The following is a 22,305-nucleotide window of genomic DNA, read 5'->3' as shown; positions in this document are numbered from 1 at the left end:
GAGGATAACCCTAAGTATACAGTAACATAAAGCAACCTTCTTCCAGTTCCAGCTGTTGGCTGTGCACAGCAAAAGGTGGGGGAGGTGTATGGCACACATAGTTGATACTTTCCCTGCCATCCTATTAAAATGACTTGGCATTATCATCTCTTAGCCAACTTTACAATAGGACTCTAAGACTTTTTTTTTGCTACATAAACTTATCTGCTGGACGGTGCCCTTACAAGGCAGAGTTATTCTGCTGTTTTAATATTGCAAAATCCCAGCCACGGGTTGTCATGACTGTGTTACTTGGATCAAGCCTACATTCAGAGAGAAATCACATCAGACAAAACAAACAAGATGCAGGAATACAGCTTGGATTCTCTCCATAATTCACACCTCCATAATGGAAGCATTACAAAAAGGAAGCATTGACTGTAGGCAGAAGGCATGATGAGAAGCTTTGGCACAGCTTAATCAAAAAGCATATTTAAAGCCACGTGTTTGCATTGGCAATGTCCCAAATGGTAGCAAGCTTTACGGGTCATTGTCTTTGGCCATTGCTAGCAGCATTTCTCTAAAGCCCAACTGCGGACCAGGTTTTAAGACTGCACAATTAATTCTGTAAATCCTATATTAATTTCTACTTTCACTTAAGTGTAATTAAAGCAAAATTATCCATCTTTGTGTTCAGGTGGGAAGCCTTTCTTTACTAGGAACCGTTCAGAACTGAATGGGACCTTCATCAATACCAAACTGAAGAAGAGCCGTCGAGGGTTTGGTTTCACCGTTGTTGGGGGGGACGAGCCAGATGAGTTCTTGCAGATAAAAAGCTTGGTTCTGGATGGACCTGCAGCCCTTGATGGCAAGATGGAGACAGGTTGGTGCTGCAGCATTAATTGTTTGTAAAGAGGAAATACTAGTTCAGTTCAGTCACTGAAAACCTTCTTTTTCTCGACCTCTAAGGTGACGTGATCGTGAGTGTAAACGACACCTGTGTGCTGGGCTACACGCACGCCCAAGTTGTGAAGATCTTTCAGTCCATCCCGATCGGTTCCATGGTTAACTTGGAGCTGTGCCGTGGCTACCCATTGCCTTTCGACCCCGACGACCCAAACACCAGCTTGGTAACCTCAGTTGCCATCCTCGACAACAAAGATCCCATTATCGTCAATGGCCAGGAGGTCACCAACAGCTACGACTCACCGTCCAGCCACGGCAGTCATAGCACCAACAATGGCCCAACAAACGGTGGGCCACCTCTCAATGGCTACCCGCGACCTCACAGCCCCTCCACTGAGGTGGCCTCCGATACCTCCTCCCAGCTCGGCTACTCCAGCGATGTGGTGACACTGGCCTCAGCCATCGCAACGCAACCTGAACTCATCACTGTACACATGGAGAAGGGAGACAAGGGCTTTGGCTTCACCATCGCAGACAGCCTCGGTGGTGGAGGGCAGAGGGTGAAGCAGATCGTAGACTACCCTCGCTGCCGTGGCCTCAGAGAGGGGGACATCATCGTCGAGGTGAACAAGAGGAATGTGCAGAGCATGTCTCACAACCAAGTTGTGGACATGCTCAGCAAGTTACCAAAAGGCAGTGAGGTCACCATGCTGGTGCAGAGAGGTGAGCAAAGCCCCGATCTTTCTTTTTATGTACTTGGTCTGTGAGTAAGCTTGCCCACTATATTGTAACTCATCAGCACAGATGGAAGCTGCAGTTGAGATCTGTGGCAGCTCTGATTTATGTGCCCATATGTTGAAGCACTGCAAAAAACAACAAACCTTTGCCATGAATCTGTTCGATGCTATTGACGAAAATAATAGCCTTCTGCCTTACAGGCTGTTTTCACTCACAGAGTTTCTTTATCGACACACGCATTTGTTTATTCATGCAAATAGATGGTGGCGGAAAAAAAAAGAGGTTGGATTGCGAACAAGGCAAAATACAGCACAATGATTATGGTAAGGAGGTGGGGAAGACTAGAAGAAGAAGGAAAGTAGAAGAAGAAGGAAGTTCAAATAACATTTCAGGAAATGGATGATCATGGAGCAGGAGGAGGTGTTTATACCTAATGGCACTGACAAGTAGAACGCACAGTGTCCTGCAAAAGTATTCATGCCCCTCAATTTTTTGTCACATTAAAACTACAAATGGCAATATTTTTTATTAGGATTTTATTTAGTAACAGGCCAACACAAACTGGTGCATATTGGTGAATTTTGGAGAAAAATGATAAATGGTTTCCAAATTTTATTACTAGAAAAATCCTGAGGGTGGTGTGCCTTTGTATTCAGCTTTGTTGCACAATCTATCACTGTAATCATAGCTGCAGGTCTTTTGGGTTAGGGCATGTCTGTGAACAGCAATTTTCAAGACTTGCTACAGATTCTCAATTGGATTTAGGTCTGGACTTTGGGCCATTCTAGCACATGGGAAATGTTCTGATCTTAGCTATCCCACTGTAGCACTGACTGTATGTTTAGGGTTGTTATCATGCTGGAATGCTCAAGGTCAATCCCGATCTCAGGACTTGTTCAACCTTGAACAGGTTTTCTTTCAGGAATAACCTGCATTTAAACTCCATCATGCCCCCATCAACTCTGAGCAGCTTCCCTATCTCTGCTGAAGAAAAATCTTCCCGCAACATAATACTGTCACCACATATGTCACCATGGGGTGACATATAGTGGTGGCATATAATCGTTTTGGATTTTGGTCAGAAAGTTTGATTTTGGTCTCATCCAGCTTGAGCAGCTTCTTCCACACATTTATCATTTCCCCTACATGGCTAGAGACAAACTGCAAACAGGACTTCTGGCTTTCTTCTTGCCAACATTCCATAAAGCCAAGGCCAGATTTGTGGCATTTTTGACTAATTGCTGTCCTGAGCTGAGGATCTCTGCAGCTCTTCCAAAGTTACCATGGCCTACTTGGCTGATTGTCTGATTAATGTCTTCCTTTCCTGACTTATCAGTTTAGGTGGGCGGCCATGTCTTGGTAAATTTGCAGTCGTGCCATTCTCTTTTAGTTTTCAGATTATAGACTGACCAGATCTCTTGGAGATGTTCAAAGTTTGGGGTCTTGTTTTTATACCGAACAATGCTTTGAACTGCTCCACTAGAAGTTGGTGTCAGAGAAGGGGTGTCAGTATAAAGGGAACTGACTACTTAATGTAAATCTCTTTTCCTTCCACTTCACTTTTGTATATACTTTGTTTGTCATAAAATATGATAATGATAAAATATGTTGTTTCAATGTGACAAAATGTGAAAAAGTTTTTTAAAAGTCTGGATTTTTTTTGCAAGGCACTGTGGCTGACCTGAAATGAAAAAAGTAATGTAAAAAGAAGAAAGGTTAAAAGCATAAAGAGGGATGAAAAGACTCGGAAACGCAGTGATGTTTCAGGTCAAAGAGTCTGAGTATCCTCCCATATTGTTCTAACTCTGTCTCACACCAACCTTATCTGTCTGCCCAGATGCCCTTTGCTTCATCCCTGGCACTTTGTTTGCTGGTTGATGACCTGTCTAGTTTATTTTGAGCTTTCAGTGTTCCTGTGTTAGAGCAGAAGGCTTTGAAGGTGCAGCCAATTGTGCTGTTTTGTTGTCTTTTCTTTCCACCTACTAGGCTTCACTTTGAGTTGGAGTCTATGACATTTTGCCTTTGACATACATTTTCTTCTTCAGTCAATGTCAGTTCTTTAAAAACAGTGCAGCAGCATGTGAAGGATTCTGTTCAAGCTGCTCCGCTCACAGCTTTTGTTACGGCCACTGATTGACAATCATTGTTGTCCAGGAACACTAAATGGGAACAAAGCAGCTGTGAACAAAGGATGAAAGTGCAATAACCGAATTTCAGTATTTCCCATCTGGTCCCTCTCAGACTTACTGGTCAGTGATACAAGTAATGATGCCGTTTTCCTGGTCAGACTTTCCTCAACTTGCCTTTTAGCTTGTTCAAGAAACAAGACCAGTTTTTCAGTGTGTGGGAGTATATCTGTGTAGTTTATAAACTCTGCAAGGTTAGGTGGGTAAAACTGTCATCAGGTGAAATCTCACAATAAGCCTCTGCCTTTTCGATTCAATTTCTCCATGTTGTACTCTGTTTCACCCTGTATCTACATCACATCTTCCAAATAGCCACTTATTCATCGTCTGGCCTCTCGATGCATGACCAAGAAAGAAAACAATAGTAGACCCAACCGGTTCTCTTCTCACTGCATTTGTTAATGAGCAGCATGTCTCTGTCTTGATAAAGAACACGAGCCCAGAAAGTCGTAAAATCTCACCTTGTTAAGGGGTTTCAGGGGTGTCTGTAAAACAGGTTGGGTTTTCTTTATGTTGGAACTGTCCTTTATGGTCATAGACTGGTTTTAGCTAAAAGAATATCAAGGCACATAGAAAAATGACACGCGGTTGGAGCAGCAGTCTTAAAAGCCGTTTAATGTGAGTCTTCAACCCTATTTAGTGTTATTGAGGGCCAAGAGGAGAACCGAAACAAGACATAAAGAGCAAATATGTTTGCTTGTTTGGCGTCAATCAGATTAATAAGAGAACAACAGTCTGCAGACTGTGCTTGTCGTGTTTGCACAGTTAAACACCAAGACCTGGTGATGAAGTGCACGATCCCCCCAAACAAGCAGTAATGAGCGAGACATAATAACTAGAACACTTCAGTCTCCATCTTCCTCATACAGCCTTGGTTAAAATGCATTATCTTCTTTTACTTCTGATTCAGTAGGATATTCATCATATACGGTAATTATTTGACATGTTTGGGTCACACTTAGAGGATTAAACATTCATCCCCAGTTGGTTAGTTTATCCTTTAAATGCGGAAAAATAAATACAATAAGACATTGCAGCAAAAGTGAAGTACTCTGTCCTGAAGCAGTTTGAAACTTCAAATTTTACACCATTTATCTTAGTACACTATACAAAACAGGGCCACATTTTAAGTGACACATACTATAAAGACTTGACTGGACTTGATTTTTTACAAAGAGGATTTGATTTCTTCATATTAAGCCTCATATAAAGAAGTTTTCAATACACTAACAAGTGTACAGATGACTTGTGACCTCCCATTTTTTAAATAAAATATACATAAAACAATTTTATTTTTAAAAACTGATCTTTCTTTGAGAGCTGCCTATCTCATTTCCAATTAGAAACAAATGTCTTGGTTGACTGAAAATAATTAAAAATCAAAAATTTGCCAGGGGTATAAATAATTTTGCATTTCACTTTATATAAACCTACTCCCAAATCAGTTTCCTTTACTTTGCTGCAGTTTTCACAGGGCTCTGCTATTGGCTGTCCATTATATAAAAAAACTGTAACTCATTTGCAATGTTATTCCTTGTTTATGGCACTTGAGCAGTATGGTGAAAAGTCAGTTCCCTTAGGAAAAATGACCTTTTGTTATCAGAACCAGAATTGTGTAAGACAGCTTGGGCTCGTATGTATTTATTGTAATTACACAATCTGTCAGATTGCCTTGAATACGCAGATAATGCATCAGACTGAGGCTTGGTCCGTTTGTACCGTATGTTTGTGTGCAGTCCAGACATGGTCCATTGAACATAGATATATTAATGCCAGTAGGACAGATTAAGGAGTCTTAATGACCTGAACATCAGAGTTCGTTGGTGGTTTATGATTATTTCTGTGTAATTTAGTCGACAAAAAAAAGATATCTTTCATTAGATTTATTTTGTGTTATAATATTTATGGGGATTAGGATGAAAGTCAGGTAACAGTACCTACTCAAGATGGACATACATGTGTAATCTATTGATCGCGCCCCCCTGAACTCCTAAACATTCCCTGACATCCAACATCTTGCTGTATAAACCGTCATAGGTTTTAAGTCAGATTTCACATAGCACACTCACACTTCTTCATCCACATTATATCATGTATATTAGAAACAGGCTCACGTGCAGCCCCACTCATGAAAACATCACTGACGGTCTCGTCATGCTGCTTTAATTACTCTCCTGCTCACAGTCTCGTGGCTGCTGTCTCTCTCCTGATCCCTCCACCAGCAGCAGCAGAGCACACTGGCCTCTAATTGGGGTCCTGATGTCAGCTTTGCTTATAAACACCCACACGCCTTGTTTCCTCCAGTATTCTCCTTCACTCTCACTCTCTGTCAGTCAGTCAAGACTGTTTTCCTCCCAGAGCCAGTGCTCATTATGCATGTACACACATGCTTGGTGGTCCACAGTCATGCATGCACTTACAGTTTAGAGCCAGAATGACCCAAGTTTGGCGTTAATTGGTGGAGATTCAGCCCATCATCTTCCTCTCCATACCCCTCTTCTGTTTGTTCACCGCCCCCGCCCCCCCCACCACCATTTCCAATGCCAGTATGTATTCACACCTGCTCGCCCACAAGAAAATGGGAGCCAATCCCCGAGGACCGGTTCATGGGGAAACACACTCGTTAAGAAACCTGTCTGTGTGCCCCCTCGTCTCTCTCCTGCTGTTTTTCCTCACAGTATAAGATCATCTGCTCAGGTTAACTTGTGTATTAACTTGGTGCGATGTAGCTCTACACCAGCATCATTTCTGGCACATTTGTATTTTTCTTAAGGCTTTGTGTCCCTGTTTGGCTCAGTTAAAATCCCATAAGCGAGCCCTTTTCAGACAAGAGTGAGAAGAACTTTTTACGTTTATAAGCCTTTCAAAGCAACAACTTTCAACCTATTCTCAGACATGTTCTCTTATTCAGGTGTCAGTGAAAAACAGAAAGAACCTCTGTAGCATTCAGTATTCATTAGCTGCATAATAAATACGGTGAGTACATACTGATGAGGAAGCAGATGAAAACTCGTTACACGTTTATGCTTATAAATCTGTCATGTTTCATCTGAAGATCAGCTGCCATGGATGAGGTTTTATTTCTTCATTAGTGTTAAATGGAGATGCACCGATCAGAGCTCTGTGGCCAATTTCTGTACTCAGATTTGTTTTATAAAGCTTTTATCTGCCCATCCTGATTTTAGCCATTTTAATTAACAGCTTTAAAAACATATTCTTTTCAGCTTTGAGCAGTTATTAGGTATTTATAGTAGGAGTAGATGTGAGATCACACTGTGTATGAGAGAGCAGGCACTGTAAAACAGGCTTTTACTGAAGTTAAAACAGAAAACCTTTATTTGAAGATAACATTTTGAACTGACTTCGGCATCTTAAGTTAGCTTTGCAAATGGGCTGAAAACCTCTTTTACACTTACCAGATTAGTGTTCAGCCAATGGTCTGCCTTTAATAACAACCACAGTTGCTCATGTGGGTCTTTGGGAAAGATAATTACCCACCCCCGACTTGACAAACAGTGGAGTACTCAATATTAGACGGCTTGCTCATAAAGTTGTGTAAATGTAACCAAGTCTGACCTGCCAGCATTTCTGTCAGTGTTACTGTAAGTCACCTGAGGTGTAATAGGAGAACACCTACTCTACATGTTCCTTTTGCCAGAGAGCGGTGCCTGTGTGAAAGGGCCCTTTCATGTCGGTGTGTTATGTTGGGAAACTTTTATACAGCTGCATATCAAGATACAGTTGTTTCCGGATCCTCCTGCTGCTGAGATATACAGTATATTTATATATATTTCTTTCAAAACTATGCAGGAATGATTTATTACTTCAGCCAGCTCTGTATTTTGTGATACATTGCTCTTTCATTTGTTTAATTACTCTTCTCTAATGGGTTCATTTTCCCCCGCCCATCTTCTCTCACCCCCACTGATGTGCTGCACGTGCACATAATTCATTTTGGCCCCGATGTCGTTCCATTGTTAGGACTGCTGGTTTCCTCTCTGTTGTTCCTGTTAAAAAGGTGCAAATGTTGCAGGCTCCACAGGGACACGCACCTGATGTGTAGCCTCAGTGAAAACTAGTTTGGGAGAAGGCTTTCCTCAGACACAACCACCTGATAGCCCAGCACCTCAAGCCATTAGTCAGTTGCAGAAAAGTTGAGCCTTTCTGATGTTGTATGGCTGCATTTTTTTCTGCTTACTTGTAAGCTAAAACAGGTGTTGCATTGAATGCAGCATAAGTTGTGTTTGGCGGCAGAGAATGCTTGAGGCAACGTGCAGGAAATGGGAGGATATAGAGCTGTGGTGGATGACAGGAAAGGGGATGAGAAATGGATAGAGAGATGTCGAAAGATTGGAGAGATGATGAAAAGGCCGCATTGATACCCCGGTGATGCTCTGCGATTGCTGTCTCTCACCCCCATCATCCCCCTTCCATGACTCATCAGTGACATGTGTAATTTGTCCTATGGTTGAACAAATTACAGGTTACGGCTCTAAACAGCAAAGTGTTACCAGCTTCAGTGTATTGGAAGAATGCCTTGCATGTTGACTTTCCTATTCTTCTCTTGGTAATTGAGGAACCTGATGCATCAAGACCTCCTCAGATTACCTCTGGTCGACATTCATTTCTAGGGTTTGCATACAGTACCTTGGACAGTATCTTTACTCTTTTATCCTTTTAGCATTTTGTGTTACAACCACCTTCCACTACAGTAACAGCTGCAAACCTTTTAGATACGTCTTTACCAGGTTTCCATATAGAGACTGAAACATTTAGCTTTATATAATAACTCAAGCTCACTTAGATTGAATGGAGAACATTTGATGAACATAGATTTTTATTTTGTAAAAAAGTTAAACATTGCAGCATTTTCCTCCCATTTCAAAATGAAGCGCTGCTTTTTGTTGGTCTATCACATAAAATCCCAATGAAAGACACTGTGGTTGTAACGTTGCGAAATCTGAGGTATGAATACTTTAGTACGGCACTGCACTGTGGCACCAGATGGTGTATTTGCTTTTTTTATTACTCTGTCTTATTTCTCCTCATTGCTGTTATGTGCAGATAGAAAAAAATCTACAGCTCCCTTGAAAACAGCTGACAGATGAAATGCTGCCCTTTGTTCTCTTTTTCTTATTTACGGAAACACAGCTCAAATAGGGCGAAAATGTGAAAGTGGATCATTGCCACACTCAACAGCTCCTGTTGGCATAATGGTGGGCAAGTGCACCAACAGCTTTTAAGTGCCTCCTGTCAAAAAGCACTCCATAGATCAGTGTGTTTTTGAGAATGATCACTGATGGGAACAAAACATAATAATGCAAACTTGCATAAACCCCATAAACAAACTTGTAGGTACATTTCTAAGGCCCATTTAATGTGGACAGGGTTGTAAAACCCATTAAAAAAAGATAAACGCTGATAATAGGTCCCTGTACAGACCAAAGCAGGAAATCACTGTATGGCCAGGAAGCGTTATATTTTTGCTCAGTTCACATAAAAAAATTCTGCTGACTGAACGTTCCAATGGCACCATAACGAACAGCTCTGCGGTCCGGAAAAGCTATGATAAGGTGGGTGGGGGGGGGTGGCCTTCTAGCCAGGTGCCAATGATTCACTTCTCTCACGTTTGACGTGCTGGAGGCCCAGTCTTGTGAAGCACTGCTTTTAGCACAGGGACATGTTGAGCTGCTTTCTCTCCACACATCTACCAGTCTACCCTGTCTTAGACCTTGGTAGCCAGTGGCTGAGTGGAAAATCTCTACCTTTGCACCATCTTTTGTTTCCATGACAATGCTCTGCCGACACTATGTGCTGAGTTCCCCTCAGGGTGGATGTGTACAATTGTGGGAGGTGGAGACTGCACCCCTGATTCTTTTAAAACCACTACAAGCTAAACAAGTACTGATTTAAAATAAAATATAAAAGACATCATGCATTTCTGCTGTATAGTCACATTTTTAGTCTTAAAGAAGCTGGCATCCAACAGACCGAGCAGTGAGCTTTTTACTTTTCACTAAGCTCACTACAACAACTGTTGCTTGTAAACGGTCGGTCAGTCGCTACACCAGGTACTGTCGCCACAGTGACAGATGGACCCGCCTGGTGGAGGCTATCACTCTGAGGAGAGATCTACCGCTGTGTACATGCATCCTCGCACACAGTGGACAGACAGAGTAATCTGCTTAGTAATGTCTTCCGTTTAGTGATTGCTGTGATGCCAGGTTGGTGCAGCAGATTCTGTCTATTGACTGGAACTGTGCATTACCTGTTGTCAGACTGTTCCGGTCCAAACCAGAGTTCTTAAACAGCACGCACTACATTGACAGAGTACGTGCACAGTCAATTGAAAGCTGCTTTTACTGTTTTCTCAGTCCAATCATGAAATAGTAGTTTTTTGTCAAGCTAAACAGCGTTCTTTAAACATGGAGTATACCTAGGTTAAAAGTTATTTTTGGAGATGAACCAATCACAGTTTTGGGATCTGATTTCAGATCAACAAATTCCGATTTCTGCTGGGTTCATAAACTATAAGAAGACATAAAAACAGCATTTAGATTATGTATAAATATTTAGCTTTTCTGCCATGAGTGTATATTAATTATTTACTTTTTAAGAGCAGAGGTGACTTCACACTGTGTGAGAGAAAACGGTAACCTGTCAATCAGGGTTTTATTATTTTAAAACAAAGACAAAAGGAATGGGAGTTGACTTCTTCAATTTTGTTTTGCATCTTGTATTAGCAATTATTGTTGTTAGCGTTACTAAAACAACTGTCTTGGTGTATTTCCTACATAATTCCTGTTAAGATTTTTTAAAATCCAGCATGTTCCATGATAGACTGAGGCTAAAACCTCAAATAATAAAACTAAGCAGATTTTCTGTACTCCATTTAGCCTTCCTGTTGTCTGTTAAAGATGTTGCTGTTTATGCTCTTTCGCAACATAAGTGAACTTCAGATATGTCTTAGCAGGTTGTAGAGAATATAATTTGCTTTCAAATCGCTTCCTATATCTCTGAAATAAGCTAACCTTGAGTCTTCTTATCTCAGTAACAGCCTGCACACTGAAGACTGTAGTTAGCTTTTAGCCCAACCTAGCAGCCTAGGTGTGGTGCAATGACTCATCAGACAAAAAATCAGATTTTCGAGCTTATTTCTGAGTGATTGCTGAAAGTTGTTTAGTTCCATTCACTAGCTAGTTTCTCCGTGCATCTCTGTTTATTTGGTCTCTGTAGCAAAGTGTATAGATTATTAATTATAAGGACAAGTTGTTACACAACTGTACAGTTATTTATAGGAAAACTTCACTGTTAAAATCCACAGATGAGAATAAGCCTCTTGGCAGTCCTGGTTCATTTTTTTGTTTTAGTTTGAAGGATTTAGCTGAGCACTATCTCACGGGCAGCCAAAGTGCAGGCCGGTTCGCCCACCTGTGTAAAACTCCTCTTTCCTTCCTCTTGTGTGTAATTGGGTACGGAGGTGGGTCCAAACATCCACAATGCCTTTGATCTAAGAGCTTCAAACAAATTCTGCTGCTACGCCCACAGACACAAAATCCAGCAGAGCTGCTTCTGCCTACACATGTAATGCTGACCTTTACACTATTCACTTTTTGTGTTTTCGGCAGTGACTTATAGGTCTGTCTTTCAATTATTAGACCAAATGTTTAGGCCAGTAAATGAGAAGTTTATGTGAGGATTTTTGTCTGATGCTGTTTTTGAAAAACCCATAAGTAGTTTGAATTGTTAATTTTCAGAATTTGAACAACTGTTGCACATTAAAAACACCCTAAATCAAACCATCTTTAACATACTTTCATTATTTACTTGCCTCAATTTTGGTTTTTTTGCCATTGATTGATATATTAGTCAAATGCTATCTGAACATGTTGAGATGATTAACCAGAGATTGTACATGGCCAGTTTTACCTTGATCTGTTCTCTCTGAAACTTCAGAACCTTTTTTGATTTATAAACACATCAACCAACAGTGTGTACTTTTAATGCCCATTTTTATTTTAATAAAGATTAGATAAAGGATGGGGGTGAGCATGTAATTCTATCTTTTTCTGTGAAAATCAAACTTTATCAAAGCACCTACTGCACATTTAGTCTGTTTTGTTACAGTTTTTAGCCACAAATATTCAGAACTGGCAAAACCCGACCAGCACATCTGTACTTATTAAAAAATAGAACGTTTTTGACTCTTGTACAGACAAAATTTCATTCAGAAAATCTTGTAATCCTTTAATTTTCTGTTGGACTCATATCTGATATCTGTACCAACGATCCTGCTTACATTTAGTCTTTTTTTATTTGAATCCTTCCCAAAAACTAATCATAATTTGTAAAAACAGACCTCAATGAAAACAAATCAGTCAGGAAAAGCCTGATCCATCTTTACTTGTAAAAAGAAAACATTTTGGACCATTCTATTTTCAAAACCTAACAAATGAACTAATCAATTAGACAGAGATCAGAAATGGCCAATTATCCCGATTGGCCCGGATCTTATATGTGTATGTCGAATACAGGAAAATCAGAAAATATTTTCTACTGTTCAATAACTGCATCAAAACTAAAATCTTCAACCATTTTCATTCTATAACCACATTAGCCAACAATATGTTCTTGGTTGCACGTTTTTCGAAGTTATAAATACCAGTTAAATGTCAGGATTGTATACTTTAGAGCATAAATCGGAATAATCATGCAATCTCATCATTTTCCTTTGATTTTAAAATTACTACCTCTATCAAAGAGCCTGTAGCTCATTTTTATGTATTTATTTGGTGTTGTCCTTAAAAAAAAAAAAAAAAAAAACTGAAATCTGGGTTCAAAGAAAACTGGTAATGTATAGGAAAGGCCCGATGAGTGCATCTTTAATGTTGACTGATGGCATCCTTTTCCCCAAGGGCTACCTCTTTGGATTGGCATGACCAATCATGAATTGTGTTAGAGAATTGTCACAGATCCCCCAATAAATGACTCCAAACAGTCAGGGAAGGGGGGAGAACAGGTGAAAAAAGGAGGTGAGGGAAGTAAAGGAAGGAGAGCTGAGAAGACTACTGCAAACGTAACTCAGTTGGAGCTGTCAGCTGTAAATGAACCCAAATGTCTGAGAGATAAAGCGGGGAGGATCCGGTGTTCATGCATGTGTGAGTAAGATTTTATCCTCTCAGATTCCCTGAAGGATTTACACAATAGTGGCTTGTTTCCTTGAAAGAAATAGCCTCGACTCGTGCACGTTTTTAATTGTAGTGTATGGCTGCTGTTTGGCAGAGGTGTCCACCCATTGTTCAGTTTTAAAAAGAATAGTCGTAGTTTAATGCATTCTTTTCTGCATTGTCTATTAAAAAACTAGAGCTGGATCAATAAAGGTGGAGAGGTCAGTCATATTTCAGCAACAAACTTCCCTCCGTGGATGCGGGCCTGCGCTCGCATTCCAGCAATGTGTCAGTCTTCTTTTCTGAGCGCGCCTGTCTGTGATAATGATATTTCTGCAATGATTGCTCACGCAGAAACATGTCTGTCATACCTCAAGCACACTTTGATTTGTGTCGGGACCACTGCATGCAGACATCTGATGCTTGCGTGTGTGTGTGCGTACACGGCAACTGAATAGATGTTTACCAGTGTGTGCGGGAGGATGGGAGGGAGCGAGAGAGGCTGAGATGAGGCGTAGAAGAGAAGAGGGAGGGAGAGAGGGTGATGATGCTAAGGGAAAAAACAGGAGGGAGGACAGTGAACGGCGAGGTGGGAGAGAGGGAGGACGAGTGGGGAAAAGACCTGGAGGACGCGCCAACTGCCTATAGATGCTGCAGCCTTCGACAGCGGAGCGCGGTGCTCAGCGGACACAGGAAGATGGTCTCAGTAAGAGGGGAACTGACGGTTGCCTATAATTTAATGTTCAGTATCTTGGACTCCTTCTCCATGGGTAATGCCTACGGCCAGGACCTTCCGAACAAAGCTCGCTTTTCTCCTCTCTCTTTATTCCTCAGCTTAATTGTTCATCTGCGTTCTTTCCTCCGCTCCCAGCTCACACTTTTTTGTTTCCTCGAACACGTACACACACACTCTCTCTCTCTCTCTCTCTCTCTCTCTCCCTCCCTCTCTCTCTCTGGTGCGTGTAGCTGGGGTCTAGGAAGCGCCGGGTAAGCCCTTGGGGCCGGCCCCGCTCGTTCTCTGCACCATTCAAGCCAAATACTGGACGCGGCGGTGATGCAGCTAGATCGCGCTGCCTAGACCCCCACCCCTCCACCTCCTACCACCTCCCTACCCTGCTCGAGCGCCAGCCGTGGATGGGCAAGCAAAGGCACCCAGAGGGGAAAGAAATGAGATGAGATAAAGGGGTTGAGGGCTAAATGAGCACTGCTTTGACATTGTTTGGGGAGTCTGCATTTTGAAATGTTTTTTTTTTCCCCTTCTGTTACTTTTTATCTGAACATGGACTACAAACTCCATTGGTAACCTTCTGCCTTTGTCTTTTTCTCTTCTCTGTCTGGCTTCACAGGAGTGGCACCTGCAAAGAAGAGCCCCAAACTGGTAAGTTACAGCATTTCCACAAATTTTCCACCATCTGTCTCAAAGTGCATCTACCTGATCCCAGCCTCCCACACCCCCACCCTCTGGTGCTGGAACTTGTGCTGATGTTCTTGCTCTGTTTGTTTACATGGGGTGCTTTGCTTTGTGGGGGTGAAACCCTGTAGCTTTACATGAGCACCCCTCCTCTGGCTGAGGATGGGACGAGGCTTTGATGCACCGCGTGAGCTGGGTTGCTAACGTGGTGATTATGGCATCATGCTGGGTGCTAAGTTTGCAGTGTGAGAGCAAAATGTGTGATCAGGGCAGGGAGATGTCTGCACTGAGAGACCCCTTCCAACGTTTCTGACTGAATGCATGTCTGTTATTTTTTGTTTTGCAGGATTATTATGACCCGGCTCCACCATACAGAGATTACACTAGGATGGTATGTGATGTTACTTAGAAGGGCTGCAAGTATTTTGGAAATGAGGGGCTGGTGTTGGGTATATCATGGTGGTGGTTGTTCTTAAAGAAGAAAGTTTGGAAAAGGTGTGGGCTGGTATATTCTCCCTGTTAGATAACCTTGAACAAAAATACCCCAAGATCACGGTATTTACCCAAAAACTTACAACAGAAACAGAAAAGCAGCAATTATTCCTACTACTACTAAAATTATATATCCTGATGATTATTACAGTTTTAATGTGATATAAAGCATTCATTACTTTAGTAATTCTTCAAGGAAAACTACAAAAACACTAAATGTTGTTAAAGTTTTCTTTTGCTTAGTTCGCCGAATATACCTTTTTGCCATTCTACACTTTAAAGAGTAATGCAAGAACAAACAAGAGGATATTAGTTGATTAGTCAGGCTTTCTGCCGAGTAAGAGCCCTTGTAATCTTAAAAGTGTTTAATCCTCTGGAGCCAAACACAGCATTTTTGTTACAAGTGTTTCTGAGACCTCTTCCTTTTTAACAAAATTATTGCTTTCCTCAAAAGCCTTCAAAATGTCATTGAGAAAATATATATCACTTTGATTTGCTTCTTCAGTTAAGATCTGGATCAATTTACCTCTTTGCCAATTTGTACCTCTTGGTTTGTACATATGCAATGCCATTTTGTACATTCCTACATTACAATATCTAAATATTGTTTTATTACACACTATTCACATTTATTTTACTTCTGATGCCGGTTGGGGCCTGCCAACCCTTTATATAACATGGCAGATTATGACCAGTGATGAAATCAAAATAATTATAAGCAACTTGATGCTGCTAGAAATTATTTATTGTTATATTTATTGTTATATTTCCTAGACTATGACTAGAGTACAGAAAATGACTTTAAATAACTTGTGGTCCAAGTGGGTACCACACTGCTGGATGGTGCCTGTAAACTAACGTGTGGCCGGTACAAAACAGCCCTCAGTAGACGGCACCATTTTCTCCCCATAAAAGCTGGATTTTAATTGACCAAAACAGCAAACACATTAAACAATGAAGGGGTGAAATGAACAGCACACCTTTCATGGATTGTACTTACATAATTACTTATTTTTGAGAAAAAGGCCACCAACATTCATTCATATGTTTTAGTTCAGGTTGGATATATGGATGTTGTTTCACTGTGATTAAATTACAAGGCTTGTGATGCGGGGAAGGAAATGTCCATTCTGGTGACATTTAAAGCCATAAATTCAGCCTTCATAAAACTAAGAATACAACTGTTCCTGAAACTGGATTTTGTACTTTCAGGAACACACATTACTTACTTAATTTATTAAATTAAGGTATTAAGTAAGTACTTTATTAAGTTAAATGTTTTTAAAAAGTCTTAAATTTAACTTTCTGAAACTTACAGAAAACCTACTGGGGTTGGACAATGAAACTGAAACACCTGTCATTTTAGTGTGGGAGGTTTCATGGCTAAATTGGACCAGCCTGGTAGCCAGTCTTCATTGATTGCACATTGCACCAGTAAGAGCAGAGTGTGAAGGTTCAATTAGCAGGGTAAGAGCACAGTTTTGCTCAAAATATTGAAATGCACACAACATTATGGGTGACATACCAGAGTTCAAAAGAGGACAAATTGTTGGTGCACGTCTTGCTGGCGCATCTGTGACCAAGACAGCAAGTCTTTGTGATGTATCAAGAGCCACGGTATCCAGGGTAATGTCAGCATACCACCAAGAAAGACGAACCACATCCAACAGGATTAACTGTGGATGCAAGAGGAAGCTGTCTGAAAGGGATGTTCGGGTGCTAACCCGGATTGTATCCAAAAAACATAAAACCACGGCTTCCCAAATCACGGCAGAATTAAATGTGCACCTCAACTCTCCTGTTTCCACCAGAACTGTCCGTCGGGAGCTCCACAGGGTCAATATACACGGCCGGGCTGCTAGAGCCAAACCTTTGGTCACTCATGCCAATGCCAAACGTCGGTTTCAATGGTGCAAGGAGCGCAAATCGTGGGCTGCGGACAATGTGAAACATGTATTGTTCTCTGATGAGTCCACCTTTACTGTTTTCTCCACATCCGGGAGAGTTACGGTGTGGAGAAGCCCCAAAGAAGCGTACCACCCAGACTGTTGCATGCCCAGAGGGAAGCATGGGGGTGGATCAGTGATGGTTTGGGCTGCCATATCATGGCATTCCCATGTCCCAATACATGTGCTAGATACTTGGGCGCGTCACTGCCAAGGACTACCGAACCATTCTTGAGGACCATGTGCATCCAATGGTTCAAACATTGTATCCTGAAGGCGGTGCCGTGTATCAGGATGAAAATGCACCAATACACACAGCAAGACTGGTGAAAGATTGGTTTGATGAACATGAAAGTGAAGTTGAACATCTCCCATGGCCTGCACAGTCACCAGATCTAAATATTATTGAGCCACTTTAGGGTGTTTTGGAGGAGCGAGTCAGGAAACGTTTTCCTCCACCAGTATCACATAGTGACCTGGCCACTATCCTGCAAGAAGAATGGCTTAAAATCCCTCTGACCACTGTGCAGGACTTGTATATGTCATTCCCAAGACAAATTGACGCTGTATTGGCCGCAAAAGGAGGCCCTACATCATACTAATAAATTATTGTGGTCTAAAACCAGGTGTTTCAGTTTCATTGTCCAACCCCTGTATATTTCCAAGCAGGCAAATTTAGGTTTCTTAAGCAAGGCTGGCCAGCAGTGTGCCACAACAAGTGGAGGAGGGGAAGCACAGCACTCCTCCATGCTTGACAAAGCTGGAGACAAGTACTGTCTCTGCAGAACCACCGCTGACATCTCGTTAAACTTATGAACAATAGTATGAACAAGTATAGTAGGAACAATTTGAATATTTCAGTTGTTTTGAAATGTAACTTGATTGGTATCAAGGTACGCCAACATACCTTGATACCAATAATCTGCCTCTTCCCACTAGGCATACTAGGAACCAGTAAAACAGTTTCTTAAAAAGTTATTGGAGCGGGAAAAACCAATGCATTAGACTGGTCTCAGTACATTAAAGGAGAACTCTGTGACTGTGGAAGGTCATATCTAATAGATCCATCAAGGACAATACATTTGTTTTCATTTGAAAAGGGAGGGAGGTTTGGACTTTATGTGCATTAGATACCAGAAAAACAAAAACAAACACATTTTTTTGGGAAAACAAACGAGGAATGAGAAAAAATGAGAAAATAATTTTGTGAACTGATGGACTTAAGTCTAAAAGTCTGTCAGTAGCCACAAACAATAGCATTTCCCTTTCATTAACTGACTCTATTGATTTTCAAGTTTACCATTGAACCCACTGAGCTTCCGCTCCGATCACGAAGTGCAAGTTGCAGCTCCCACTTAGTATTTTCAAGAGCATCAAGCTTCTTTCATGTCTAACAAGCATGATGAATATAAACATGAATTGCAGAGGTGTGGGAGGGAGATTCAGTGAGTAATGAGTCAGAATTTATTGAAGACATAGCTGCACTTTGAAGGCCAAGCACTTTGATAGTTGAGAACCGACGAGCCCCCCTGCCCCTTCTCTTGTATTTTTGTCCACCATATCCAAAGTAATGTGCAGTCACGTGATGTGTACAGCCTTAACTGCTGTCATTTCTTTCTCCTGCCGCCTCAAAATTGCTCCGACTGTAACTCTTTCATTTTGCTGCTCTGTTTGCAATCGTCACAGCAGGATGAATTCTGCACGCTAAGGATAAAGACTGTAAAAAAAAAAAAGAAGATGCCTTGAGAAGGCTGTCAGCTTGCACTTGAGCTCAGAAGTGCATGTGTTTAATTCTGACACCTCAAATCCTTGAGAAAGTGTTTAAGCACCCATGTAATTAAGGGACCGGGTGCAATTTATGACTTCACCACTAAAATCATCTTTGTTTCAAACCCAGAAGTGCTTTATTCACTGTGATTTTTTTTTCTCCATTTGCAGCAGAGAATGCATTTCTTTGTTAAAACTCTCCCCTCTGCTAGACAAAAGGAATACGCAATGTGGCCCTTATAAATTGATCCACGGTGTTTTCATCCCTCAGTCGAATGACTTAATCATGAGAAACCACTGAGAGATATTTCTCTGTACTCTTGTAAGCTAAAGGAGTTTCTCTGAATAAAGCAGCTTGATTATTCTGTTAGTTGATTAAGGTAGAAATGCAGTCACAGTGGAAATATCTTAGTCTGCTTCCTTTTACCCCGAGGAGAAGCAATTGTTAGTCTTTTTTGTGCTATAATATAAAACTCTTTTGTATTTGTATCTTCATCATCTTTGTTTCTCCTCTCACCAGCCTCAGTCCTGATCCCTTTTGTCTTATCTGCTGCAGAGAATGCAATAACCCTTATATGTCAACTCTGAGTTTAATCTTCCATTCTCCATTAAAGCCTGTTTTACAGAGTCAAATGATATTGATATACTTCCCCAACAGCAATTGTCAAGGAAGGACAGTCAGAACAGTTCCCAGCATAGTGTTTCCAGCCACCGGAGCACTCATACGGAATCACCCGCGCACTCGTCTCTGGCACCCCCCCTCAGCGAGATCAGCACTCCCCCGGCCCCCTCGCAGCCCTTGCCTGGCCTGCCATCCCAGGACTCTCAAGGAGACGGGACCATCCACAGAAAACCTGACCCCTTTAAGATCTGGGCCCAGTCCAGGAGCATGTATGAAAGTAGGCGTAAGTATTTGACTTTTTGGTGGCGGTTGGATGAGGGATGCATGGGGCAGTGGGGTGGAGACTCTTGGTGTGTTTGCAATTGGAGTTGAAAGGTTTGGGAAACAAATCTTGTATGTAGGTACTTGGTCCTAGCTTCTGAAAGTAGCCAAATGAGCATTCTAATACTGCATTCTGTTTATACTCTGAAGTCGGATTTTCCGAGTCCCTAGTTGGAAGTCCAAGCTTCTGAAATAGGATATCCAACTTAGAATGCCTGATTTCTCCATGGAGAAATCTGAAAATCCAGCATGGCTGTGACAGAAAACCACTGAAAAACTGCACAAGTTATCTTTTTATTTTCGTTTTGACTGCCTGTATCACATTAAACCAGTACAACATACACCATACAACCTCTATTTGTGAACAGGTTCCTTAAGTGTTTGAGCACATATAATGGAAAGAAGTATATTTTTAAAAGCTTGTATTTCTACTTGTAGTTAGCACAGACTCTGAAGCCCCCTCTGCAATTTATACCTCCATTTTGTACCTGTGCAATACTGCTTGGTCCCTCCCTAATTTCACACCCATAGCACACTATTTGTTACCCAATTACCGAAAATCTTCAAATCACATATATGATTTTATTAAATCGTAGATTTTCTGCAGGCCAAAAATACTAAGTTTCCTTTTAACACAACTTAATAGTGAATTGCATTTTGTTTATGTCTGACAATACACAATCATTTCCCCTCTCTCTCCGTGCTAAGCTAAGTTAGCCGTATCATTTGGTGTGAGGTGATGCTTCTGATCTGATCCAAAGCTCTTTAACCAACCTTTGGTCGTGAGATAAAGGTTGTCTTTTTGGAGGGCAAGTTTTGTGAAAGACAGGGGACATTAATGGAGTTTTCGAAATTTCTAGTTGACTTTAAAACTTAGGCTTACATTTAGCTGTCTACTACAACATGTTTCAATTCTGGATTGTTCCTCAACTGTACTGGTCATTGGACACATCTCACAGTTGAGCTAATTTGACTATTAACCGATGCCTGGTTAACACCATGGCTAACCTGTGGTACCAGGCAACTACAGATTATCTCCCAGAAAAAAGGTTTCCCACATGTTTTCGGTCCTTACTCAGTGTGGACTAATGATGCTGCTTTTGTTCATTTCTCAGCACTAACACAACTGACATACTTTTGACTTCCCACAAGAGTAATGTAGTACATAATTAGCAGCCCTTTCTATCCAGTCAATGTGCTAGTGCATAGTTCCAATTAATAGGAATAACACTCAGATCCTCTGTCAAATTTCAAAGTAAAAGAGAAAAAGGAGAAACGCAGTGAGTTTGGATAAATTGCTACATCTCACCAGATGTCCAAGCATCTTTTGTCAGGGATTTTTCATTATTTATAGGTCTGTGAACATCATCTTGTGCAAAAGGAAAGGAAAAAAGGGACACTGAGGATAAAGAATCCAAAATCCAAAATGGATAATATTTTTTCAAGGCAATTAAAACGTGGTACATTCCTAGCAAGCGTTTATGTAATTGCCTGAGTTAGTTACCTCATTAGAAATAGACAGAGAAAACTAAAAATAACCATTTGAGAATCATTAAACAAAAACATCTTTTTGGATGTAAGTGAATTAACAGAAGTCGACAGAAATCCAGTATGAAAAGACAAGGGGATTGTGACATACACAAAGGTCAGGAGGAACACCTGGAATAACAGTAGACAGGTGACCGGTATCAGTAGGTGTGAATACTCTCCCTCCCCCTCAGACTGCTGTGAGCTTTCATTTCAAAAAATCCGTCTGTTTTCCCTCCGCAGGACCAAGGCAATCAAATTTCTCCACTTTCGCTTTCAGTGTAATGACACGCTCTGCTGAGATCAAGGTCTTTCCACGCATCATGTGTTGAATGATTTCCATTTGCACAAATAATCCTCCCAAAACCTTGCAAATTGTTGACCTGCTTCAAATTAGCTGGGCCAGAAATGGTTGGAGGCTTCATGTTTTATTGGGCTCTGTTTTGATTGTCTCTGGGTTTTAACATGTTCCCAGATTAATTTTCTTAATGTTTGAACCAAGTGTTCTGTTGCTTGGCTCTGCAAGGCTATTTTTGAAACACCCTCGTGTGCCAAGTTGGTTCACCCCGGGGATCACTTAGAGATCTATTAATCGCCACGGGCAGATTGCAGCAGTTAGCCTTGGACTCGCTCGGTTCCTCCACAGAAACATTGGGGTAAACTGGAAGGAATAGCCACACTGCATGGATTTTAAATGTTGACTGAAAGGACAGATTGAAAACAAGCTTCTTGTGCCTTCTGCCACACTGCCTCTTTGTGGCTTTGGTGCTTTTGGCAGCAGCAGTCTGCACTGAGGCAAATTGAAATCTCTCTGGGGTTTTGCTCAGAGATGCACAGCTGCAACGGTACAAATGCTAGCACCAGCCCATGCAATGCTGTTTACAGTTTCTTGCAAAAACATTCATAACCCTCTTTTTCCCCATTTTGTCACCTTACAACTATAATCTTCAAAGTATTTATTGGAATCTAATGTGATAAACTAACACAATGTGGCAAGATAATGATGAATTGTTTTCAACATTTCTTTTAACCCCCCTTTACTATGATACCCCTAAGTAAAGTTGTTATAACCAATTGTCTTTAGAAGTCACCTAATTACTAAATACTCAACCTGAGTGTAATTTAATCACAGGATACATACAAGTGAAGGCCTCAGATGTCAGTTGGAGAACATTAATAAACGTACAACATCATATAACCATGAACACAGCATACAGGTCAGGGATGAAATTGTAAAGAAGTC

The 22,305-nt window shown here is 41.2% G+C and overlaps 1 protein-coding gene across 8 annotated transcripts in view; it reads left to right on the top strand.

Annotated features, from left to right (window-relative positions):
• The window catches only part of magi1b (membrane associated guanylate kinase, WW and PDZ domain containing 1b), a 167,008-nt gene that overhangs the window by 119,216 nt on the left and 25,487 nt on the right, over positions 1 to 22,305 (top strand). For 5 of the 8 annotated variants that reach the window (XM_047348605.1, XM_047348608.1, XM_047348607.1 and 2 more), the window contains exons 11-15: positions 677 to 862; positions 949 to 1,608; positions 14,323 to 14,354; positions 14,734 to 14,778; positions 19,251 to 19,497. In XM_047348605.1, coding sequence (XP_047204561.1) covers positions 677 to 862; positions 949 to 1,608; positions 14,323 to 14,354; positions 14,734 to 14,778; positions 19,251 to 19,497 — 1,170 coding nt within the window. The remainder of the gene's footprint in view (positions 1 to 676; positions 863 to 948; positions 1,609 to 14,322; positions 14,355 to 14,733; positions 14,779 to 19,250; positions 19,498 to 22,305) is intronic. The other 3 variants (XM_047348609.1, XM_047348612.1, XM_047348606.1) reach the window with 2 other exon arrangements.

The sequence above is a fragment of the Girardinichthys multiradiatus genome, chromosome 20 (assembly GCF_021462225.1).
Source record: "Girardinichthys multiradiatus isolate DD_20200921_A chromosome 20, DD_fGirMul_XY1, whole genome shotgun sequence".
Lineage (NCBI taxonomy): Eukaryota > Metazoa > Chordata > Actinopteri > Cyprinodontiformes > Goodeidae > Girardinichthys > Girardinichthys multiradiatus.
This window is presented reverse-complemented; position numbering and strand designations above follow the sequence as displayed.